At 39.7% G+C, this 24756-nt stretch overlaps 1 protein-coding gene across 2 annotated transcripts in view; it reads right to left on the minus strand.

Annotated features, from left to right (window-relative positions):
- Positions 1 to 15447: 15447 nt before the first annotated feature.
- LOC148506659 (mitogen-activated protein kinase kinase kinase 3-like) overlaps positions 15448 to 24756 on the minus strand; it is a 223137-nt gene continuing 213828 nt past the window's right edge. For both annotated transcript variants that reach the window (XM_088446422.1, XM_088446421.1), the window contains exons 14-17: positions 22521 to 22652; positions 20162 to 20291; positions 19201 to 19378; positions 15448 to 16958 (exon numbers count right to left, since the gene is read on the minus strand). In XM_088446422.1, coding sequence (XP_088302548.1) covers positions 16730 to 16958; positions 19201 to 19378; positions 20162 to 20291; positions 22521 to 22652 — 669 coding nt within the window. In that variant the 3' untranslated portion in view covers positions 15448 to 16729. The remainder of the gene's footprint in view (positions 16959 to 19200; positions 19379 to 20161; positions 20292 to 22520; positions 22653 to 24756) is intronic.

Here is a 24756-nt window from a genome sequence, read left to right on the forward strand (position 1 = left end):
TTTAGAAGTGCGTTTTAGAAGTGATGTTGCCCATTTCAACCAATCAGATTCTACTTAACATTTAACTAGTACCTTCTAGAAGATAATAGTTAGAATCTGATTGGTTGCTATTGGCAATATCACTTTTAAAACTCACTTCTAAAAACTTTCACTTTAGTAAATTTAACCCTTAGAGTCTTCCCCCTTTCGGATCAGGGAGTTATTGTGGCACCGGACTCTATTGCTGATATGGTGGCGGCAATGTACAATGCCTTCATGACCTAGATTGATAAAAATTTTGATGCCATGCAAACATCGATAGATGCGGCCATGACCAAAGTCGACTATAACAGTTCCCGATTTCTGGCCTAGAGCAGCGCCTGAGTGATGCTGAGGATACCTTCCATTCTCTTCAAGCTACGATTGAAGCACAAACTAGTTCTCAGAACCTGATGTCTGACAAACTCGACGATTTGTAAAACAGGAATAGGAGGAAACAATCTACGCTTTATCGGCATTCCTGAATCCATTAAAGGTCAACAATTAATGGACTAAGGGCCTAATTCAGACCCGGTCGCTAGCAAGCGTTCGCTCGTTGCCGGTGATGTTTGCTAATGTGCACATGCGTATGCATCGCAGTGCACGCACGCGAACTAGTGCGAGCCTTCGGGAAGCGCTCGCCCAGCAAAGACAGCCCAGTGGAATGAGTAGCAGGAGAGGCCGTCTGTGGGTGGTGACAGGGGCAGAACAGTAGTAACGGAGGAGTGGAGGTGCGAATGCAGGTTTGCCTGAGTGTTTCAAGGCCGTTTCAGAGGCGTGCATAATTAATAGGCAGCGTCATAGTACACGTCACCTGGCTGGTTTTTACAGTGAAGTACTTGCAGTGCTTGCGGTACGGTAAAGGCAACCACAAGCGCTGTGAATGCTCCCGATGGTACCTGATGTACCGATGGTTGTATACACATCCTGGAGATGACGTGCGCAAGTGGGCGTCTTAAAACAAGCTGGTGGGCGTCTGCATACACAAAGTGATCGGACACCAAGACATAGTGGGTGTGCTTATGCCTTGCCGTGCGATCGCCTGATTGCTGGGTGTGTTCCGAATTTGCATGCGCTGGGAGCGAGAGTACGCATCTAGCGACCGGGTCTGAATCAGGCCCTAAGTGTTACTTTACCCCAGGTTCTGCAATTTTCCTGAAGATATGTCTCCTCCGCAGATTGAACGAGCACACAGACATGGCCCAGAAAGGGAGAGAGGTGGAGATCGTCCACGTCCTGTCATAGCCAGGTTCCTGGACTTTCGGTCAAAAGAAAAGATCTTATTGGCTTTTAGAAAATGTCCTCAACTGATGGTAGAAGATAATCGTATTCTAATCTTTCAGGACTTTTCTGCAACGGTGTCACAAAAGAGAAAAGCGTTTTCTTCAGTTTGCCGTCATCTGGTGGAAAATAACCTTAGATTTGCTCTCCCGTTCCCGGCCAGGCTTCGAGTAGATGTTGATGGACACAATAATTTTTTCACAGACCCTGATAAGGCCAAAGCTCACTTTTTGCTTAACCGTCCCCCTCCACGGTCACCTAATCACCATAAACTGATTGTATCGGGTTTATTCATTATTTTTGCTGGATGAAAAGTTAGGGTTCAGATATATGGTATGTTATTTCATACACTGGAACTTGGAATGACCCCACTTCCACGGCTGTCCTATGGCAGCTGACGGTGGTTTGCTTTGCTGTAGATACGTTGATCTATCAGGCATTTCTAGTTGGATTTTTGTTAACATTTGGCGAGTTTTCCCGCACGACAGGTTCTCCCACTGCTCTGTTTGGTTGGAAACTTGAAAATGTGATTGATTCTATGGGAATATGTTTAGAGTTTATTTTTTGTTATTTTCTTTTTCAATGTTTTTTTTTTATTCTTAATTTTTATACAATGTTTCTTTGTTTTTGGTGCTGTGCGGACTCTTCCCTTTACTTTGTCTTCGCTGTAAGCTGGGGCAGGGGGGCTAATTTTTTTAAAAATGTTGACTCTCTTATGCAATTTACCCCCCCAAAGGGATTGGAAAATGACTCATCAGATTCCTATGTCATCAAATACCTATAATCCTAGGTCTAGTTTGATACTGGTATCATGGAATGTGGGGGGGGGGGGGGGGTCTTAATTCTCCTATAAAGAGGAAGAGAGTTACTACTTTTAGAAAGCGTACTGGTGCCCATATTGTTTTTCTTCAGGAGACCCATTGGAGAGCTGGGGATGTTTACGCTTTGAGAGATTTCTGGATTGGCGACTGTGTTTCTGCCCCTTTTCAGATCCAAATCACGGAGTGGAGATCTTGCTAAGTCGGTATATACCATACACTATTTCTGACCAATACATCGATCCCAACGGGCATTTTCTTCTCGTATATCTAGTTATATACTCTATTAGATATACTTTATTGAATATTTACGCCCCTAATAGGCCTTGGATTTTTTGCTAGAGCTTTCTCAATTTTTGTCACAGCTAAATCAAGAAGGACTTTCGTATGGACTTTCGTATGGTCTTGGAAGACAGCGCTTATTGAACTACCCGTTTTGTTTTTACTTTAAGGTTTGGAGTTGTGGTGCACTCTGGGTGTGTGACTGAGCTGCAGTCTGAACAGAGGGCGCAGGTTGCCTCTACAACATTGTATTTTGATATTTGTATTAACGCACCTTAGTGGAGGTGTCCAGCTGCCCTAAATATGTTCTCACATAGAGGACAAAGACATCTACTTATGAATGATGTGTTTAAACATTGTGAAGATGATAGTGTGGTAGATGAACATCTTGATACGGCTATGTCTAAACTGGAGAAATGTTTATTGAAAGAGGGAAAAATTTGGTGGGAAATGAGAACACTAGAAAAATATTGCAGTGAGAAAATTATCCCTAGGGGTCTACGTATAGACAAGGTTCCATGTTTTGAAAGTAGTTCCTCTGAATTTAGAACTGAGTGGTTCAAAATTATGAACCTCATCATTAAAGAAAAAAGTAAGGAAATGCAAAAGTTAGAAGATGAGATTAATACGTATAAAAGCTTGATAGATCCTTTTAAAAATTCAGGGGATTTCAAACTACTAGAAGAACAAAGCATTAGAAAAATAGAAAAGAATGAGAGGGAATAAAAAAATAAAAAAATAAATATTGGAGGGATAAAAATGATTATAGCAATGGGAATGAGCATATGATTACTAAAAAAGAAAAAAATTATCATTCCAATCACTTCCAAAATATAGATACACATATAAGAAACCTACAAAGATCTAAACATAGGGATTTAAGATCTCCCTCTATTAGAAGGATTACAAGACCAGCCAGGTTTGATCAACCTGAGAGGGTACCGTTTAAAATAAGTAATCATCGGACTACTATCTTGGGTCCTCGTGATTACTATACCAAACATCAAAACCGTCCATGGGTTAAACCATCGGAAAATTGGGGAAGAAGAAATGATTATCATCAATCAGGGAACTGGAGAAATAGATTTGAACCACTCATTAACCATGATGACGATTTTTTTGTATAAATGAGGTTCCCTATATCCCTAAAAATAGGAAATCCAGGGGGAATAGGGGTGGCAAATGTCAAATTAGAAAGAAAAGAAAAAAGAAGCGAATAGATAACAGTGGCAGTAGTGAAAATTTGGATAATATCACTAAAAATATAACCTCATCCAAAACTACAATATTAAATCTGAGTAAATATGAACTCAATATAAGTGAAAGGAAAGTGTTAGAGCGAGGATTGAAATTCGCTCCGTCCAGCCGGTTGAATGAATTTGAGGTCTTTATTGACCTCCAAAAATTCATCAGAAAATTAACTTTAAAGAACTTTTTTGAAGATCCAGACATAGAAACAATTAAACCCAAAGATGATCAGGAGGTTTCAGTGTTTAGGAAGAAATCTAAATTTTTTCCAGCTTACAAGAAGGGTTGTTATATAGACACCTTTGAACGACTGGTGAAAGAGGATTTAGAAAGATTAAATATTAAACCTATTAAAGATATGAATTTAACTAAAGAAGAAAGATCAGCAATCAAAACCTTGAAGGACAACAAACAAATAGTAATAAAACCAGCCGATAAGGGGGGAAGTGTCATAATTCTAGATGTGGATGATTATAATGCAGAGATCATCAGACAATTGTCTGATGACAAAACATATAAAAAATTAAGAGGCAATCCTTCCATCTCTATCACAAAAAAATTAGATGCCTTTTTGGCTTTGTATACTTCAAAGCAAGTGATCACAGAGGCCACACAAGGATACATCCACATAGAGAATCCATCTATACCGGTAATATATATATTACCAAAGATTCATAAGGACAATAAAAAAAAACCTGGACGCCCTATAGTAGCAGGCACGAACTCCATCCTGTCCAATTTGTCGCAATATCTTGATCATCTACTTCAGCCTTTAGTACAAAAGACTAGATCTTACCTAAAGGATACTATATCTACCATTAAAGATTTTTCCTCTATAGAGTGGTTTCCCGGTTACAGATTGGTGACAGCAGATGTCACCTCTCTATATACGATTATTCAGCATCAAACAGGTTTGGAAGCAGTAAAATATTTTTTGAATAAAGAGGATATGACGGGAGATATACAGACTTTTATTTTGGAGGGGATTGAGCTAATTTTATGTAATAACTTTTTCTGGTATGATAGTGCCTTTTATTTACAGCTTGCAGGCACAGCCATGGGCACCAGGCTGGCACCAAACTATGCAAACTTATGTATGGCTTGGTGGGAGGACCACACAGTTTGGAGTGGGCATGAGTTTGGTGCCAGCCTGGTGTCATGGCGTCGGTATATTTACGATATTATTTTTATTTGGAGGGGAGACCCAAATACTTTGGATACTTTTTGTGAATATCTGAATAACAATGTTCACAATATAAAACTAAGTTTTTGTGCTAGTGAAATTTCGGTGGATTCTCTCGATTTGACGATTTACGTAGTGGATGGTATTTTGAAAACTAAAAATTATACCAAACCGACTGACTGTAATAGTTATATCGAGGCCAAAAGTAATCACCATTCGAACTGGCTTAAAGGCATACCAAATAGCCAATTCCAAAGAATTCGTAGAAATTGTACAGAAGTTAGTATGTACGAGGAACAGGCAAAAATATTGAGTGACCAGTTCATTAGCAAAGGGTATAATATTAATGTAATAGAAAAGGCTAAGGAGAACGGACTATGTTTAAATAGATTAGATGCCATTCAGAATACCAAGAAAAATGGGGATTCAGATATAAAACACAACAGTATAGCTTTTATTACCCAATTTAATAGCCAGCATAAACAAGTAGAACAGATCATAAAGAGACATTGGGGGATTTTAATTAAAGATCCCAGTTTGAAATCTCATATTAATCACAGACCTAGGTTTATATATAGGAAGGCACGCAATATCAGGGATAATTTAGTGAGAAGTGCCATCGCTGTTCCAACCCTACCTAGTAGTAATAAATCTAAGGGCTTCTATAGGTGCGGCACATGTAGTATGTGCAAAGCATGTAAAAGCCCAGTAACTAAAATTACTGAATATAGGTCGACTCAAACTAATAAGGTGTTCCCAATAGAAGATTTTATAACATGTCACACTAAGTATTGCGTTTATTTGTTGGTATGTTCATGTGGTAAGCAATATGTTGGGAAAACCAAAAGAATGTTAAAAGAGCGACTATCTGAACATGTGAGAAACATCAAAAAAGGTCTTGTATCCCACAATGTTTCATCACACTTTAAGACACAACATCAGTGCGATATAAAACATCTTGTCTCTTTTTGTGGCATACAAGTAGCGAAGCCTAACTGGAGGATTGATAATAAAGATAATATCCTTGCTAGAATGGAGATGAAGACGATTTATTTATTAAAATCCCTAGCTCCTAACGGTCTTAATATTGATTTTGAGATGAAGTGGTTTTTATGATTCTTATTTTTAATATTTTTCTTAAATTGTACTTTTTAAATTCTTAATCCTGTTTTCATTATTTTTCATGTGTACCCCTACCGCTGTGAGGATCCCCCTTTCACTATTCCCATGCAAGTGTACTCCATAGTACTCATCATGCCAACATTATATAAATGGATGTGATCGTCCCGTTTATATATATATATCACAAGAATTGGGCAGAAGGTTGTGGAATGTGGATAGGAACGTTGTCGCTGTTCAGGAGGAACCTTTGCATCAGTGTCTCCTGTTTCTGGTGGGTCTTCTGGTAGCGAATACCCCCGTCAGTGATCACTCCACACCAGCCGCTTGCGTATTTCCGGCTATTGCGGTCCATAGACGGGAACCCGGAAATGACGCGCCTTTGTTTGCGTTCCACACACGGAGATCAAGGAAGGACTTTCCTACCCGTATAATGAGGATCGCTGCGGTTGGCGCCAAAATCTCTTGGGATTGGAGGTTCCTCTGAATATATGGACTGGATCTACTTACTATACTTGCTAATTTCCCTTGATGTGGTTAATATGTGGCAATATAATCATATGTGTATTATTGGATGTTTTTATGCATTTATTATATTAGAGTTTCATTATGTTATTATTGCTGTAATAAGATGGAGAATAATTGGATCCATTTCGGGTTTTCTCCAGGCCATAGAGGTCATGTGACCTTTGAGTGGTATATATACCCCTATAGGTATTGTGTCTCAGTACACCCTGAGGAAGGATGTTATGTCAGAAACGCGTTGGTGTTTGCTTTTACTGAGACTATTGGTATTTCTTCCATTTTTTATTCTTGTTATTTTACTTTCCACTTAGTTTTAGTGGAGTCTGTGTTTTACGCATGTACTAATTTACATGGTTTTGTCTCAATAAATTCCATACCTTTGAATGATTTTGGACAAAGAATTTTTTTCTGATTGCCAAGTACCACCTACTATCCTGAATAAAGATACCTTTATGTGGACATTGATGCCTGATTCCAGGTGAGTTGGTATATTGAAGGGTTCCTGGTGGGAATGCATGAAAACATCTCAATATAGTGTATGAGAAAATTGTGAATACAAAGATACCTTGATAGGAACGCATTTTTTATTAAGGAGGTGAGTCGTGGAATCAAGACTCCATATCAACAGAAATATTTAACAAGATTAGTAAAATTTTGCTTGTGTATTTTCTTTTTATCTTTTGAGTGACAGTCCCAATCAAGAAGGACTTTCGTATGGACTTTCGTATGGACTTTCGAATAGTAGAAATTAACACCACAAAGTCTGGGTCTAATCCAGAGATGGATATAATGCCGATGTTTCCACAGTTGAGCAATTATCGGTTGTCTGCACATACGTCAGAGTCGCACTGCGCATGCATAAAGTTTAATTACCGATGTCGTTTGTAGTGTGGATTTATTTGCAAACTGATTGACAGGCAGGGAGTGTTTGTGGGCGGCAACGGGGAGGTGGTGAGTCAGAGGGAGGGGTTTTGCAAAAGTTTTCTGTGACTGTGATTCCGTACGCATTAAAAATGGTTCCGGCATCTCGGTTCCGGCTGCCATTCTGCGCGACCATAGGGTTACTCAGAAGTCTGATAATCGACTGATCTACGACCAAGCTGTGTCTTTGTACGTAGTTGCTTGGACTTGTGAAGCCACTAGTGGGCGTCTCAATACAAATCTTGGTGGCTGTGCCATTTGCATATTTTCACAGAGTCGCTGCATACAAGTTTACACCTGCGGCGCCATTACTGTACATCTCTGAATCAGGCCCTTTATGTGATATGAGAGAATAAATGCCGGGTCAGTCTGACCAGTTGTGATTCTGCAAATGAAAAAGAAAAAAAAAGCATATATACAGAAGACAGCATTCTATACCATTAGTCACATTCTCCTTAATGAATCCTCCACAGCAGTCATGCACAGAAAACATACCAAAGCATATGACGGAAGAGGGATGAGGGAAACTAATGCATGTCACATATCTCCCCATTCCTCCTCGGCCTTGTGCAATGTTTCCTATGTGAGTATCTGTCTTTACTCTAATCATCTAATAAGGAACAGAGAAACATAGGAGAGACACTCAATACACAGCCATGGAGTTTTACCAATCCCTGTTATGTCATGCTTTGTACCCATATTCTAATTACATTGATTCTAAACCCATTCCTGCTTCTCAGAAATATTTTTACTGCCTTCATAAAATGTACCGACAATGAGGTCTATTTACTTACCTATTAAGGTCTTATGTATCGAAAATAAATGTATTACATGAATTCTCATGCCCATCCCCCTGGAGTGGTGCAGGTAATCCGTAGCTTAGTATTATTACCTATTTATCAAGCCTATTTTTAATAACATTATGCAGAAACAGCAGTCTCTGCATTATGGTTATGTATTCCGGTTATGTATTCCTGTTATGTACTAACATCATAATGCAGGTAATTTAATAAAAATCCCCTTCAAAAGGCTCATTAGCTTTACAGATCACAGTCCCCACTATTATCAATGGGGACTACAGTCTTACCCCTATATACCAAACTCTGAAAAGAGAAGCTTTTCGAAGTTTGGTCCCATTGGTCTACGCCAGTGTTCATCAAACTCATTCCCCAGGGAGAACTAAAGGTGCCCATACACGGTACGATTTTTTTACCCGATATGGACAGTTTTGACGGGTTGTACAGACCAATCGTATGAAAATAGGTGTTTTTTGTGTGTTTTACGACCCCGATGCACGTCCCCTATTTGGATCGCAGATCAGATGGTTTTGTAGAGAGATCTCAACCGATCGTGTACAATGTGACACACATCGTATGTACTTTTGTTCATCTGCGATCCGATGTAGGATCTGTGATGTCCCTGGCCACTCCCTGCCGTCATTTTGCTGCATACGATCTATCTTATACGATTTCAAATAGTCTATGATAGATCAAATCATATGGTCTTATGTGGAATCGTTTTTTAAACACAAATCGTACAGAATCTGAAGGGAAGAATTTTCAAGGGAAATCGTATGCGACATCAGATCCGATTACAAATCGCACCGTGTATGGCCAGCATAACTGCATGTTTTCCAGGTCTCACAGAATCACAAGTGAAATAATTAGCTCCACCTGTGGATCTTTTAAATTGTGTCAGCAGCCAGTAATGAATATTCCTGTGCACCAACTAGCCAACATAGAAACCATGCACTGTTAGTGCTCCCTGAGCAATGGGTTTGGGAAACACTGGTCTACGCCATCCTCAGTGCTATCATCGTACTCTGCCATTCTCTTCCAATACCCCGCTCGCTAACATTCAGTAAAATATAAAGCAGGCCAATAAATGACATTGAAAAATACACTTTTTCAAAGGTATCTTACATGTACACATTTTTATTTAAAAAATAATCAATATTATAAAGGATAAAAATACATAAACAATAATTGACATTAAAAATGCTAAATTGTGATCTCACATCTGCATTTACAACATAATATTCATGAGTTGTCACCGGGTACTAGAAATATGTATTTCTGAAAGAACTAACTCAGCCTCTCGGTGACCAATCTCTGTCAAATGCAGTCACTGGAATCATTTTGCTGGACTGTAGCCCTTTCAGGATATCGCAGTTGTTATGTGTAAACAAAAATGCTGGTCATGCATTCACTGAAGGGGGGTCATTAATTACTAGAGCCAAAATTGCTTGCCAGATACAGTCCCCCGCGGTCTTCTCTGTGACCACCACAATGTCTGACAAGCTCTATTAACTCAAAAGTTTATTTTAAGTTAATAGAGCTGGTATTTGGCTTAAAGCAACATACAGTATGCAGCCCTCATGTACATATTTCGACAGCAGTAATAGAAATAGTTATTTGTTTCCATTACTAAAAGCTACTGCTGAGGTAGCTTTCATTAATGCTTTAATGCATCCTAAATAGATCCATCCTTCCTATCCCATAGCACTATTTTCCGTAGCATTGCTAGATAATTGTACACATGAAGGCAGTGGTGACAGGTGAAATTGCACAGTAGTAAATATAATTAAATCTAACTTATTTTTTGTTCATATTCTCCTTTTGTAACTCCTGACCACGATAATGTGCCAGGTGTCAGAAATGGATTATCACAAATATGTTAATGCTATTTCAGTTTTCATCAAACATAAATGTTAAATGCAAATTAAAATATTGGTCATTTAATGTATACATTCAAGTTTTATTTACTTTTTTGATTATTTACAGAGACTAGAGCCCTTTCATACGTTCCTCACAAACGCATACTTGGCTTAACCCCCGGTGTTATAACTATGCACGATAACCGTGTGAAAGGCTGATGCACATATGTAAAGTGACATGCACATTTCATAATCCAGCATAGCATGTGCCAAAATCCTACATTTACAAGGATGAGAGTTCAAAAACCTGCATTTTACATTGTATTGTCAGAAGCGCATAGGCTATAGTATGGGAATGTCTACCCATTATAACTGTATATTGTTTACAGTGCACATTTTAAAATAAATACACGTTTATGCACTTGTGATAGGGCTCTCACTCATGAGTTCATTGACCCCACTATAAATTCTATTTCTATAGAACATCTAAAATATAAAGTTCATTTTAATCATTTGGAAATATTAAAGGATAAGTGGCTTCCCTTAACTATATGAGGCACAAACATACATAATTTCCACTAAAACAGAGGGCCTGATTCAGAGCCGGACGCTCTGACCAGAGCGCTCGCTCTGAATCAGGGCCCTCCTACCTGAAATTGGAGCGGCCTCATGGACGCTCGCATAGCTGTGGGTTACCACCCACAGCTATAGCGAGCGTCCATGATGATGGTCGCGATGGTCAAGACCATCGCGACCATCAGGCTTGCGACGAGACCCTGCGGTAGGGTCTCGGTGACCGCAAGCCCTGGAGTGATTTTGGCTCTATCAGAGCCAAAATCACTCCCACTAACATCACTAGCGATGTCAGTGGGGCCGGACTCAGACGGTAGGCGTTCCCATGGGAACGCCTCCGTCTGGCAGCCACGCCCCCGGCACGCCCACCAAAGGGGGCGTGCTGTCACTCACCATCGACAGCACGCCCCCTTTGGTGCGAGACCCCAAGCGACGGATTCCCCGTCGCTATGCGGGTCTCGCGCATGCGCACGACGGAGCTCCCTCCGTCGTGCGCATGCGCATTAGGGCACCATCGACCCGCTTGTGAGCGTCCTACGCTCGCGAGCGGGTCTGAATCAGGCCCAGAGTACCAATAGCGCTTGTTTACAAGATACAACAGTGCATGGCTTCCTGTGGAGTAATATTACATAGTTTGGTTGTCCTGTCAGACAGAAGCTGCTATACACATGTAGGACAGTATGGTCTTACCCTCCATTTTGTGTTCCTTACTCTGCAGGTTTTCTGTGCAGCGATTCAGCCACTGGTTGATGCAACCAGGCAGCTTGGTGATAATATCACAGAGGAGAGACAGACACGTTCCAATGAAAAGAATTCACCCAATACCTGCACTAACCAAATGAGTTGTATTTTCTTATCATAATACCACTGCCAACTTCCCATCCCACACTTATACAGTATATATTTTTAAATGCTAAAAAGCCAGAAAACTGCTGAGTTTCACAAAAAGCTCCTATAAAAGGTATTTCTGGGGCCACTAAGATGCTTTTTTTGGATGAATGTATGCTTTATTACAAATGTTATTTAAAGAATACTTGACTACTCTCCTGGGTTGTCATGGAGACTCCTGAATTTCAGGGAGTCCTTCCTGATCCAGCTCCTCTGTCTTGAGAGTCCTGCTTAATTGTAGGGTGACTAAAAACACTGCGGGTGATTCAATAGTTTTCACCAGCAGCTGGTAGTGCCAAGCACCCGATAGAGCAATTGAATTGCTGCTCCATTAGGGTGCGAAGAGCTGCCGGAGCCGGCATTTCTGCTCGCCCCCCTCCTGAGGACACTGAGCACAAATGTATGATAAATCTTTGTTTCGGGCACCCAAACGGGAGTTTGGGCTCCCTAACCTGGACTTTAAACGGGTTTAGCAGTTTTACTTTACCCGCAAAGAGCTTAATAATAGGCACCCAATTAAATTGCAACATTGGGTGCCCATTAATTACCACGACATACTATATGCGTCATCATTTAGCTATAGTCGGGGACTGATGGTGAGAATTAAATCATCATGGCCTTTGATCCTTGGTCCTCCCCTCCAGGATTACTCGCAGGGGAGAAAGTAGGCAAGTACTGTATGATCCTTTAATAATGATGATGTAGCCATTATCATATTTATAACAGGCTATCATCCACACAGTAATTTCACGGTCAAAATTAAAACTGGACCTTGAGGTCCAGACCTTGTGCTCTGTCATCTTTCCGTAGGAAGTGAAAAAACTGCATAGGTTGCTTCAAAGAAAGGTAGGCCCCAAACAATGGGAACCCATTCAATAGTTGGTAAAAAAATATTGTTGGGTCAATTTTTTTTTTCAATAACTGTCAAGTAAACAAAGTGAGTCAGCTCCATTCATATGAGGCCTTTATAGTGTGGTGATCTTGATAAAAGGAACATTAAAATGTCCCAAAAGATTGCAATAAGCACAGAAATCTGATGAATTTGTGACGGTGTGCTGGTTAATTACATTACCAGCTAGAAAAACACAACACTCATAACAGCAATTTAGCTCAGAAAATATTGTACGTGATGTCTTCAAAGCTTCCTGTGACAGGGTAGGAGAATTCCACATTCACATCAACTTATCACCATGGCAGTAATAGGATTCCCGTGTGATACCACTTTTAAATTAATCCATCTCTGACCCAACTGATATTCTGGTGCTCATTCAGAGATGGAAGCAAATAAAAAAAAAAAAAGCAAAAAACGTTGCACCTTGGTGAAACCATGTTGCATTGCAGGAGGGGGAGATTTAAATGTGCTAGTTTTGTGTCCAAACTCTAATCTAAATTGCAATGTAAAAATAAAGCTAATCAGCATTTGTGGGGTGCATGCAAAAGCAGTCAGTATTTACTCTGCATGCAAAAATAATAAATGTATTTGCACCCCTTGCCCTGCAGCATGGTTTGTCCAGGTGCAAACGTGCATGCTTTTTGTGCTCTGCCCAGGACTAAGGGGGGTATTTATCAAAGACTGGAGAGAGAGAATATTGTGAGAGATAAAGCACTAACCAATCAGCTTCTAACTTACATTTTACAAGCTGTTTGAAAAATGACAGTTAGGAGCTTATTGGTTAATAATTTTTCTCTCACAATTTTATCTCTCGTCAAGCTTTAGACCCATACTTACTGTACTAAGATAATCTGGGCCTACAGTATCTAATAAAAATTCCACTGTGCCTCTATTCTGTATTGTTCAGAACAAATGAACTGTAATAGAAACGAACGGATTCCCTGACAGACATAAGAAAATAAATTTGCTTTCTAGCTTTACATTTAAAGAAGATAAAATAAAAATTAGAGTAGAATTGTTTGTATAGACTGTTTTTACTGCTACATATCTTCATGGTACCCAACAAGTTGTATTTGATTAGACATTTCTTAGATCCAAGGCACTGTAGTACATCATAAGATAATTGTGAACAATGTTTCACACTCTGAAACAACATGTCCTGTGACGAGATCTTTCTTATTATTGTTGGATTTTGGTCACTCTGGTTTTTAATAATAATAATTTTACAGATGGAAATGGACATGGCAGAAATCAGCTCATTCAACATTAGGTGTTGCACACACAGGTTTATACGGTGCTTCATAAATACAAATATATATTTGATCTATCATGTAAAAATATATATATTGATTTATCAGTTTTAGTCCAGTGCTATTTTTTTTTTTTGTCTACTGCTAAATTTAGTTTGATATTCTATAAAAAATATATGTCGTATGTCGCCTAGAAAGACAAGGTTAGAAAAGTATTGGTCTCCTTTGTTAAATTGTTCCACTTTATAAATAGGATTTCACTGTTGAGGTGTAAAGGTGCTGGTGCCAAAAAAAATAGTAATGAGATGAAAAGCCTCTTACCAAATCAATATATCAGTCCTACATGGTATGTAACAGGCATTCTAAGGACAATTCTCAATATATTGTAATGTGAACAGGACTAGTTTTGTTTTTTGGGAATTTTATACCTCATACAGTTCCAAAACTGAACATAAAAAATAAAATATGCTACACTGACATATGCAAAGCATATTTATACAAGTCAAACTTGATGACTCTCCCTGAAATAGTGGTGATCTCCCTGAAGAGTCTAGCAATCTTCCTGAGGCAAGGCGATTCCGGGCCAGGTGGGCGGATGTTTACACTCTTTCCCACCATGGATGAAACACTGGAGAGTAAAATATAGAGGCTGTGTGCTACAAGAAAATGGCCGCCACTCTCCAGCTCACTGATGGCACATGGATGTGTGATGAATTAAAGGTAACTTGTGCCCAAGGTAGTGTGCAGATTTACTCGAGATGTGTGGTACCTTTTGTTGAATTAAATGACGTGTGACAAATTGCATGAATCTGGTGGAAGGGAAAGCTAGAGGGGTTCATGTAAGATGCTAGAAAAAAGTGAGTGCAACCTATTTTGAATGCATGGTTGAATGTAACTCAATTTGATGATGTGCCTCCCAGGTAGAGCAGTGTGTACCCTCTTCATCACCCCACACACAGGTGTTGCTTTCACAATCTCCATCAAATGCTTTTTCAAAAGTTGGCAAGTAAGACACCAAAAATCTTAGAATGTACCAGATTGGCATTCCATAAAAATTCACAACATTGTCAAAAGTATTGTGACACATCCATTAAATAACTAATTTTGATTTGTTGTTGCAATATTTATCCAGACATATCACTCCTTGATACTATACTGTAAAAGGTAAATCTAGGAAACATCTTCATTAGGTATTGTAGTGTTTGCAAGAGGTGCGGAATCTAAAACACAATGACCGTTTTCTATACTTATTTGATGCTTTAAGACAGCGGTGGGCAACAGCCAGTTTGCACATACATGTGGCCATGGCATGCACATGTGTGATCAGGCAACAAACTTACTGCTTGGATTTCAGAGCTAATATGCACTCCATATAAAACTTAATAAGAAAGTGTACTACATACACCACACTAGGCACTTAAAATATCTGTCAAATTTGAAAAACAACAATATCTAATTTAGACTTTATGGCAGCTCTCTCTTTAAGAGAGATGTGGGCTCTCCGTGTAAATTACCTGTATAGGAAAGATTTAGAGAAGCACCACAAAGTCTAGTATCTTTATAATGGAAAACATTGACATAGTATATAAAAAAAACGGTAATGTTTTTTTATTATAATATTGCTAATTAGCATATATCGGGGTACAGTCTATTTTTTATAAGTATATTTTGACTGTACCTCCGATATGTGCTAATTATCAATATTATAATAAAAAAAAGACATTACAGTTTTTTTATATACAATTTAAACATTTTTCAATATAAAGATACTAGATTTTGTAGTGCTTCTCTAAATCTTTCCTATGCACTCCATATGAGACTGGTTATGCTCCTTGCATTTCAATCAAAGCAGTAATGGAAAACGAACCGGAACAGGGAGCTACCGAGTCCTAGCACATATACTGGGGATACATAATACTGTTTGAATTACAGTTTTGAATGCAACACGGAAGTACTAAAGCACTAACACCTAGTACAATTAAGAGCCGAGGATAGAATAGGTTAAGGCACACATTAAAACGTAAGTCAGCAGTTGGACTCTGTATAATTCCTAGAGGAGGTAGAAGTCTAGGGATATAGTGACATGGATATGAAACGGATAATGTAGCATATCTTCCAAAATCAATGAAACTAATTAAAACAGCTGCAACAATCTCAGGGCACTGGTTGAGGCGTTTCCTTTACTATAAACATCCTGCTCATAAAAAAGGGAATTAGCTATTTAAATATTTCATGCTAAAGCTGGGTACCGATGCAACCCAGTGAAGCTATGTAACGATACATCGCTTCGCCGTACACACTACACGATCCATCGTACAGCAGCGCACTGTATTGTTACATGCTGCATGTAACATTCCCGCATCGGTCGTGGAATCATCCCACCTGATGTGCAGCACAGCAGAAGTGACGATTCGATGAACAGCGGCCGTGAACGATTGATTGGGCATATATACGCTATGTGTACGATATATCGCTCCTTTACTGCATCAGAACAATATATCCAGCAACAGATCGTATAGTGTGTACCCAGCTTAAGAGACTGTCAACTGACAAGCTCCTTAGCAAAGTGTAGCCATTACAATGCACAAAGCTGTACATTCACATAATAATAAAAAGTAATCCATGGTAACGAGGCAATCAATCACTGTGTGATCATCTTCCACTGGTCCTCTGATTTCAGAAGAGGATACAGGGACAATTCTCCAAAGCCACAGTGTAATTCCCTTCAGAAGCTTCTTGAACACAGCTAATGGGAATAAGAGGCACAGCTTTATTCAAAGCATAGTTGGGAAGTGAGAGTTATCTGTCTGGTGACCCTTGACCTTTCTCCTGTGTTGGAATATATACTTTAGATCTTATATTGATTGTGACAAAACCTTGATAATGCAATGTATTCTCCTCCAGTAGTGTCCTCCAAACCCCAGGCTGGTCTAACAGGATGTTTTCCTAGAATGATCTCTGCGGCCCCTGGAGGAATGCAAGCAGTAACAAGACAAATGTATCTGAGGGCTCTTCTTTGTCCATTTTTATAATCCTTCATTTGGTTTAAATTTTTTAAAAAGTGACAGAAAATAATTAAATACTATGACTAACAAAAGGATGCCGTAAAAGTTCCTCAGCCGTAGGCCTCCTTTTCTCTTCCACAAATATTTGTTTCATGAAGTCTCTACAGGAGTCGGAAACACTGTCCGGGAGCCGGGGCTTTGTTGGCTGAGTAGCAATTTTGAAAATGGCGGCCATGGCTTCAAACTCCGACCACGGTGGTTTTTCTGTGAGCATTTCCACGACCGTGCATGCCACACTCCTTCAGTATAGATAGGAGAAGAGGAAGAACATTAGTCTGAATCATTCCAATTATAAAATCACTTATGACTCAAATCCTCTGTGAAAACAGAAGTGGGATGTCCCTTGGACATGAAGTTTTCTCATTCCTTATAAATCAAAAAAGTATAAGTATTTATACTAATATTCTTTACCCAGCTTTAAGATCAGTGAGAAGGCTAGCCGATCCGTTACAGATGTTACTACTAAAAATTCCTGAAATGTCAAATAATTTCTTTACTTAACTACTGGAATTTTCCAGTTTGAATGGAGCATCCCACGCTAAACCTGACCCCACGTTAAACCTGACCTCAGAAGATAAATACATTGGTGGGGGAATCGATGCTTGGCAAGTGTCCCTTTTGTTGGTGACAGATGTGAATTTTATATTGTTTTTCTTGGTAAATATATGGATATCTTTTAGTAGGACAAAGAAATAAGTGTAAGTGTATCAAAGCTTTATTGCAACATTATAAATTAGACAGTGCACTTCCACCTTATACAGTTGCAATAACAGCTTCATACTTTCGCTACACCAGCTCTGCTGGCTGGGGCTGCGCTCACATACTTGGGGTATTGTCATTAGTAGCTTTGGTTATGGATAGAAGAACACTACATTATTGGATAGTTAGCATTCAATACAACAAAATTATGTGTGTGTGTATTAGCAGCCTTGATTGTCAGACCACCTGTGAGGCTGGTAAAGGGTGTGTCAGTCTCCCACTGTCTGGGGAACAGATCAGAGGCCTGTTGAGAGAGACTGCGATTACTGAATGTAAGTGTTGTGCTAAAATCATGAGAGGAACGTGAGGTCCCTCCACTCTGAGAGACAGGCCAGGATTTACTTTATGTTTTGTTTATTTTCTGCTAATAAAACTAGCTGCTGTACTTTTACCAAGGCCCTGAGCTGGTGTACTACTACTTGGCTGCTGCATGAAAAGTGCAACCAGGAAACGGCACCCATACCCTGATACACACACAACATGGACAAGTTGACATATATTTAAGCATTATTATTACCTTACACTTATTGAGACCCTGATTATTTTGATGGGTACCTTCTTTACCAGTACTGACTCTTCTAGATCCATTTTACATGGATTAATTATTTCTAGTGGACACAAGGAACCTGAAACAGGTCACTCCTGGGCTGACCTAGGACTGCCATTTCTGGGAGGAAGCCCTTGTTATGGCACACAATTTCCTATCTAAGAAACAAAGTAATTGCTACGTGGCTGCGATCAAGGTGTCATGAACTTAAGGAAATGTCTCCTGGCATCTTCTCTGGATGCTACAGGAGAGTGTGGACACCAGTTTGGGGTATCCAATAGATGATTAAGTTGAACGATTCGATCGTCAAATCGTTTGCAAATTGTTCGCAAAAGTGTCTAAAACGACCAGCGATGCACGGGCCCGCCGGTCGTTTAGACATCTATCATCTTTCAAACATGCTGGTCAACCTGACGATATCGTCAGGTTCAGCAGGTTTCCAGATGATGGATGACCCTGTACTGAACGTCTGCTCGTTCAGTGCAGGCTCATCCACGACTGACAAACGACTGAACTATTACAATGTCATAATCGTGCAGTCGTTTTCAGATCTTGTAGTGGATACCCCCCTTCACAGTGATAGAGAAGGCTAACCCATCACCATTACCCACAGGGGCTTATCTATGAGGTGCAGGGTTAAGGGGGCCCATACACCACACCCTGCACCTCAGAACAGGTCAGATCATGCTGAAGTAAAAAAATTATAATAATGAAAAAAAAAAAAAATAGATATAGATATAGATATGGCACATGCACACAAGATACCGAGTCATGGCTATTTTCTGTGCATACACCGGCGCCATTTTCCGGGATGATGGAGCACGTGGACCCCCATATTTTTTAAAACGCACCTCATTTTCACAATTTTAATAAAGTGCAGCTCAATCGCTGGATGATCAGATCTGCAAACATTTGATTCTATTGTGTATGCGGACATATTCATTCTGGGTGCAGTGTATGGTGCAAGTAATGTAGTTTGATATTTTTTGTTTATTGCATACACCATTTTTGACATTCCTCACAAAACTACCTGTATATTAGTTTTCTTAGGTACAAGCTGTTTTGCTATACTTTGCACTTCATGTTACAGACTCTTGTGCTTCTTCATATCTATGAGACTGAATTTCACACTGATCAAGTAAATCTCTCAGCAGGGATTTATCTGCAGTACTTACCACACATCCGCTTTCCTTCCGTATCCCTCACCGCTGATCACCTCTGGGCTCATCCAGTATGGGGTCCCTGTCACAGATTTAATTCCGGTCCCAGACATACAGATGGTTTGGATCCTTTTACTGGCCCCAAAGTCACCAAGTTTTACATTCCCAGCTGAGTCCCTCAAAATGTTGGCACCTGCATACAATGGATAAAACATCTGTAAAACAATTTGTTCAGAAGATAATCCAGTCTCTTGCCATTGTTATACATAAGTACACGCTCTGCAAATCCAGGAAACCACCAGGCAATATGCCATAGTTCAGCACAGCTCAGAGAGCCAGAGTTTTATCTCACAAACTCAGCCTTCCTGTGGTCGCTGTCATTTCTTGTCTGCAATAAGTCCTCGTATCTCGTTTATATTGTTTATTTTATATTTTTTCTACCCGGCCACCAGATTGTGATCCAAAAATGGCACTGCTCAATCCTTGTGTCCCTGGAGTCATGGCTATTCTGGTACAAGTATTAGAAGTGAACGGCCACTGTCTCATGAGGTTAAACAGCGCGTTGCAGAACCCTGACTTGCTCAGGTCAAACAACATGCTGGAGTTTACAGATCTAAAAACGAAAACACAGTCTGCCTGTTGTCTGACTTATAAAAGATGTGTATTAAGCAAAGGTCCTGGGCACAGTGTTATTTACATTACCAACACTCATAGTAACAAAGCATTAGAAAAGTCCATGAAAATGGACAATTTGCTGATTTAATTTGAGGTCCCTCAGAAAAGCAAAATGTATTAAGAAAAAATGTTGATATAGTTATTAGCCCAGTTTGAAGAAGCAAATTCCCCTCAACCCATTATAATACAGGGCTCTCCTCCCTCATTTAGAGATGTTGCCCATATAACAGCATTTGGATTAATATAAACACAGTTATGCATAAAACAGAATTATACAAAAGCCAGTCTCCCACATTCTCACCTTTAATGTCTCTGTGTACAATCATATTGCTATGTAAGTAGGACACCCCTTGAAGAATTTGTCTTGTGTACCGCCTGGTAACATTCTCTGTGAGTGCCCCATATGATTTCAGCTGGTCCTTGATTGAACCCTATATAACAAAATGTATGAAATGGAAGACCTGCATCAGGGAATAGGAGATTGCTTTAAACCACAGAAATTAGACTTCAAGAATAGCACTGATCTACAGAATACACATAATTAAGCTTTGTCTGTGGATTGTTTTTGCTTCTGTTATTGTTACTCTTTTAGTTGGATAGCACAGATGGTGTAATGCCTCAGCACTGAGGTCTTGGGTTCAATTCCCATGATGGTCCAAACTTTGTAGAGTTTCTATATTCTCCCCAATTGTGCGTGGGTTTCCTCCCACCCGAGTCCAAATATATACTGCTAGGCAGGACCTGATTAATGAATCCGGTAGCTTTAGGCTAATATATATAATATACTTATAGCGCTGATCAAGCTCTGTGTGTATTAGGTAATATAGATTGTAAGCTTAACTGGGGTAGGGACTATTGTGAATGGCCAAATGTTCTCTGTAATGTGCTGCAGAATATGTGTGAGCTATATAAATAAGTGACAATAAATGAAATAAATAGTGATTAATTGCTCATTTTGTGCACAGATTGTGTATGATTGAAATATTCTCTGCTCAGCACTGCGGAATATATGTGCGCTATATATATAACTGTTAAATAAATGATGCCTTGCTAAAAAACTTAGTGCCCTCACTGCCTCTGAAGTGTGCCTCATTGGCTGACCTCACAAGTGGCTTTAGGGGTATCAGGTAGGTGCCTCTTGGTAAGAAACATTGCTCGGGAAGTCAGAGAGTGAAAGTGCAGATGTGGAATAGTCCTTCTTCTCCTTTGTAGTGTGTTACACTTTAAGGATATTTACACCTACAGAGTAAAACTGTAGTCACCAGCCCCCTTCTCCCACCAATGAATTGGTATTGTAAGAGTGCTCACCCCCATCAGTGAGTCATCAAATGCTATCCCCACCTTCATGGGTGCCTAGAGGGGGTTGGAGCGGGTACTAATTACCTGGATCCAGGCCTTTTGGAGGGACTCAGTGGGTACCCGGGACCAACTAACCCCCCACCCCTCTTACCTGTCATCAGCCCAGCAGTAGTCTCCTCTGCCTGTGCATTGAGCAGCAGCAGTAGTCTCCTCTGCCTGTGGGGGGGAGGGAGCGTTCACACTGATTGCGCCCCCACTTCCGGATTTGTGCTGGCCTGAGGGGCTCGCAGCACCCTCTCCAGAGCACGCGATCCTGCATATTGTTTCTTTATAATGTTTTTTTTCCGGAGGGGGCGTAGTCACGCCTCCCGCGATTAGGCCATGCTCCATCAAATAGTACTAGGGCCCGGGCTGGCTCACTACAGCCCTCCACATTGACATAATGGATGGGAGTGATTACTCCATAACCCTAATTATCTGCTAGATAGGGGAGGCAGGACTAAAAATGTACTCAGTGGGTATAAATATCCTTTACATTATGATAGGATAACTATACTGTACAATGTAAATATAAAATGTCTTTTTGTCGGTTATACGTCCCTGCTTATATTAAGTTTATGCTATTTATATCTGAAAATTTTCCAATTTTTCTTTGAGAACTTGTCAAAGTGTCTGAAAATAAAAAGTGCATTTGCCCAGTACAAAACACAATTTGCTGCTTAGACAAATCTATGAAATGCGGTATATGGAAATTTTTGACACAATGGGGTAAATTTACTAAAGTGAGAGTTTTTAGAAGTGCAGATGTTGCCCATAGCAACCAATCAGATTCTAGCTATTATTGTCTAGAAGGTGCTAGTTAAATGTTAAGTAGAATCTGATTGGTTACCATGGGCAACATATCCACTTCTAAAAGCTCTCACTTTAGTAAATATACCCCAATATATTGTATCTATACATGTATTGTTCTACAGATAGAAAATGTATTTTCTCTTGCAATTCACACTTTACTTTTTCATTCCCTTTGGCTGTAGCTACACTATTTTTATAAACAGTATTCTGGGTGATGTAGTTCATCACTCTCTGGATAAACACAAGTTGAATGCTTTGAAATCGAGAGGCTCTCCACCCACCAAAGGCAGAGATTACACCCCTGCGCCTGTTAGATATACATATATGGGCTTCACCAAAATGAAAATCATATGGCTACAACCACATACATGCAACTAATTGGATGCAGAGTTTTTCCATTTCAAGATGTTCTCAGCATTCACAGACACTTATGTTATAATAACACTGCAACTGTATAGGTCTAATCAGTACCAGTACATGCTCCTCTTTACACAGAATTTCCAGCTCACCCCTGGCATGTATTCCACGAAGATGGACAGTTTCCTCTCGGTGGGGTCCCGTAAGCAGCCATAATATTGAACTATTCTGTCATGTCTATGAATCTTCAGCAGCTGGATCTCACATTCTAGAGCATTCACCTCCTGCCAGCAAAACACAAGATATTATCATTATCCTTTATTTGTATGGTGCCACCAGGGATCCACAGCGCCTTACAGAGTACATCAACAGAAACAGTATGAACAAAACAAGAAAAAGTGACTTACAGTACAGAACATTGCAGGACATGGACATGGTTTATAAACATTGCTGCATCCGCAGTCATAATAGCCAAATAAACAGCAGGGTGGCCAAACTGTAGGTTTGGTGCTTGTATTGGCAGTGAGGAGGAGATGATAGCATAAGCGAGGGAAGGAAAAGCACGTAAGAGAAGAGGGCCCTGCTCGTGAAGAGTTTACCATTTAAAGGATGTTCTCGTAAGACTCCCAACAATAACGTTTTATTGAGATTTATACTGAATGACAAAAGTAATGTTTTACTTTCAGAAAAAACACATTTGCTTGTAGGACTTTAGGGTCCACTACAAACTATTTTCATGTGGGGCAACAGACTTCGAGAATGAGAGCTGTAGTGGAAACCAATAGGCAGACACTATCAATTTTTAACTCAAATGTTTTCTATACCTCATCTTCCATACTAACATAGTAAGCATAATAGAGGAACCACCATGCAGAGCAGGGACCATTATCATAAGCTGAACAGAGGTACCACCATGAAAAAGGGACCTTTATGGTAAGCAGAATAGATGTACCACCATGTAAATCAGGGGCTTTTATGGTAAGCAGAATAGAGGTACCATCATATAAAGCAGATAAACGCTATGATAAGCAGATCAAAGGTGCCACCATATAAAGCAAGGAACCAATATGGTAAGCAGAATAGAGGAAGCCCCATGTAAAGCATGGGACTGCTATGGTCAGCAAAATAGAAGTGCCACCATGTAGCAGGAGACCACTTTGGTAAGCATAATAGAGGTAACACCATGTAGAGCAGGGGATAGATTTGGTAATTTGAACAGAGGTACGGCCATGTAAAGCAGGGGACCTCTATGGTAAGCATACCAAAGTGGTCTCCTGCTTACATAGTGGCACTTCTATTCTGCTGACTATAGCAGTCCCATTCTTTACATGGGGGTTTCTCTATTCTGCTTACCATAGAGGTCCTCTGCTTTACATGGCAGTACCTCTGTTCAAATGACCAAATCTATCCCCTGCTTTACATGGCCGTACCTCTATTATGCTTACCAAAGTGGACTCCTGCTGCATGGTGGCACTTCTATTTTGCTGACCATAGCAGTCCCATGCTTTATATGGGGGTTCTTCTATTCTGATCTTCATTACTTGCCCTCTTCTGTCAGTTCTTAAGGAGCCAGTGATATTTAATAATGATGGACGATACCTGTGCAGTCACAGTGGTAGTTAACCCTAAACTTTTTAGTAAAACTACAGGACTTACTGATGTAGTGAAACAATTGAAATACAGAAATTTACTGATGTGTGTTTTGTCCAACACTCGGAAAGAGATATTCAGTCTCCTTTCCCCCCTACCTGACCTCCCGAATAGAGAATGGAGCCCAAGGTCTTCAAGTACAGGAAGATCAGGTTACTATTCTTTTTATTCTACTTAAGACACTTGTTTTATACAATAGAAATGGTAATCGGTCCTTGCGCACTGGATAATAAGGGCAACGGGGTAAGCTGCAGGTAAGATAGAGGTGTCTACCTCTAGATTTATAATAAGGAGCGAGGTTTGTACCGCGCTATACCCCTATATGTGGTGTGAGTACCTCAATCTAATAAAAACTAAAATGAAATATATTTGGAAATCTATTTATTGGTTAAACACACTGTTAACCACACATTATATCATATATAAGTAAAAAAGGTTATACACGTGAATCAATTCAACATTTTCTTATTAATTCACGTGTATAAACTTTTTTACTTATATATGATATAATGTGTGGTTAACAGTGTGTTTAACCAATAAATAGATTTCCAAATATATTTCATTTTAGTTTTTATTAGACTGAGGTACTCACACCACATATTGGGGTATAGCGCGGTACAAACCTCGCTCCTTGTTTTTTACAATAATATTTCTAAAACATATTCTCAGTTAGGTGCAATATTTCTAAATAAGCCATCTTATTAAATAAACCCCCCCAGCTCCTGTTAAACAATAATG

Source organism: Taudactylus pleione, unplaced genomic scaffold (assembly GCF_031769625.1).
Source record: "Taudactylus pleione unplaced genomic scaffold, aTauple2 ptg000398l, whole genome shotgun sequence".
Classification (NCBI taxonomy): domain Eukaryota; kingdom Metazoa; phylum Chordata; class Amphibia; order Anura; family Myobatrachidae; genus Taudactylus; species Taudactylus pleione.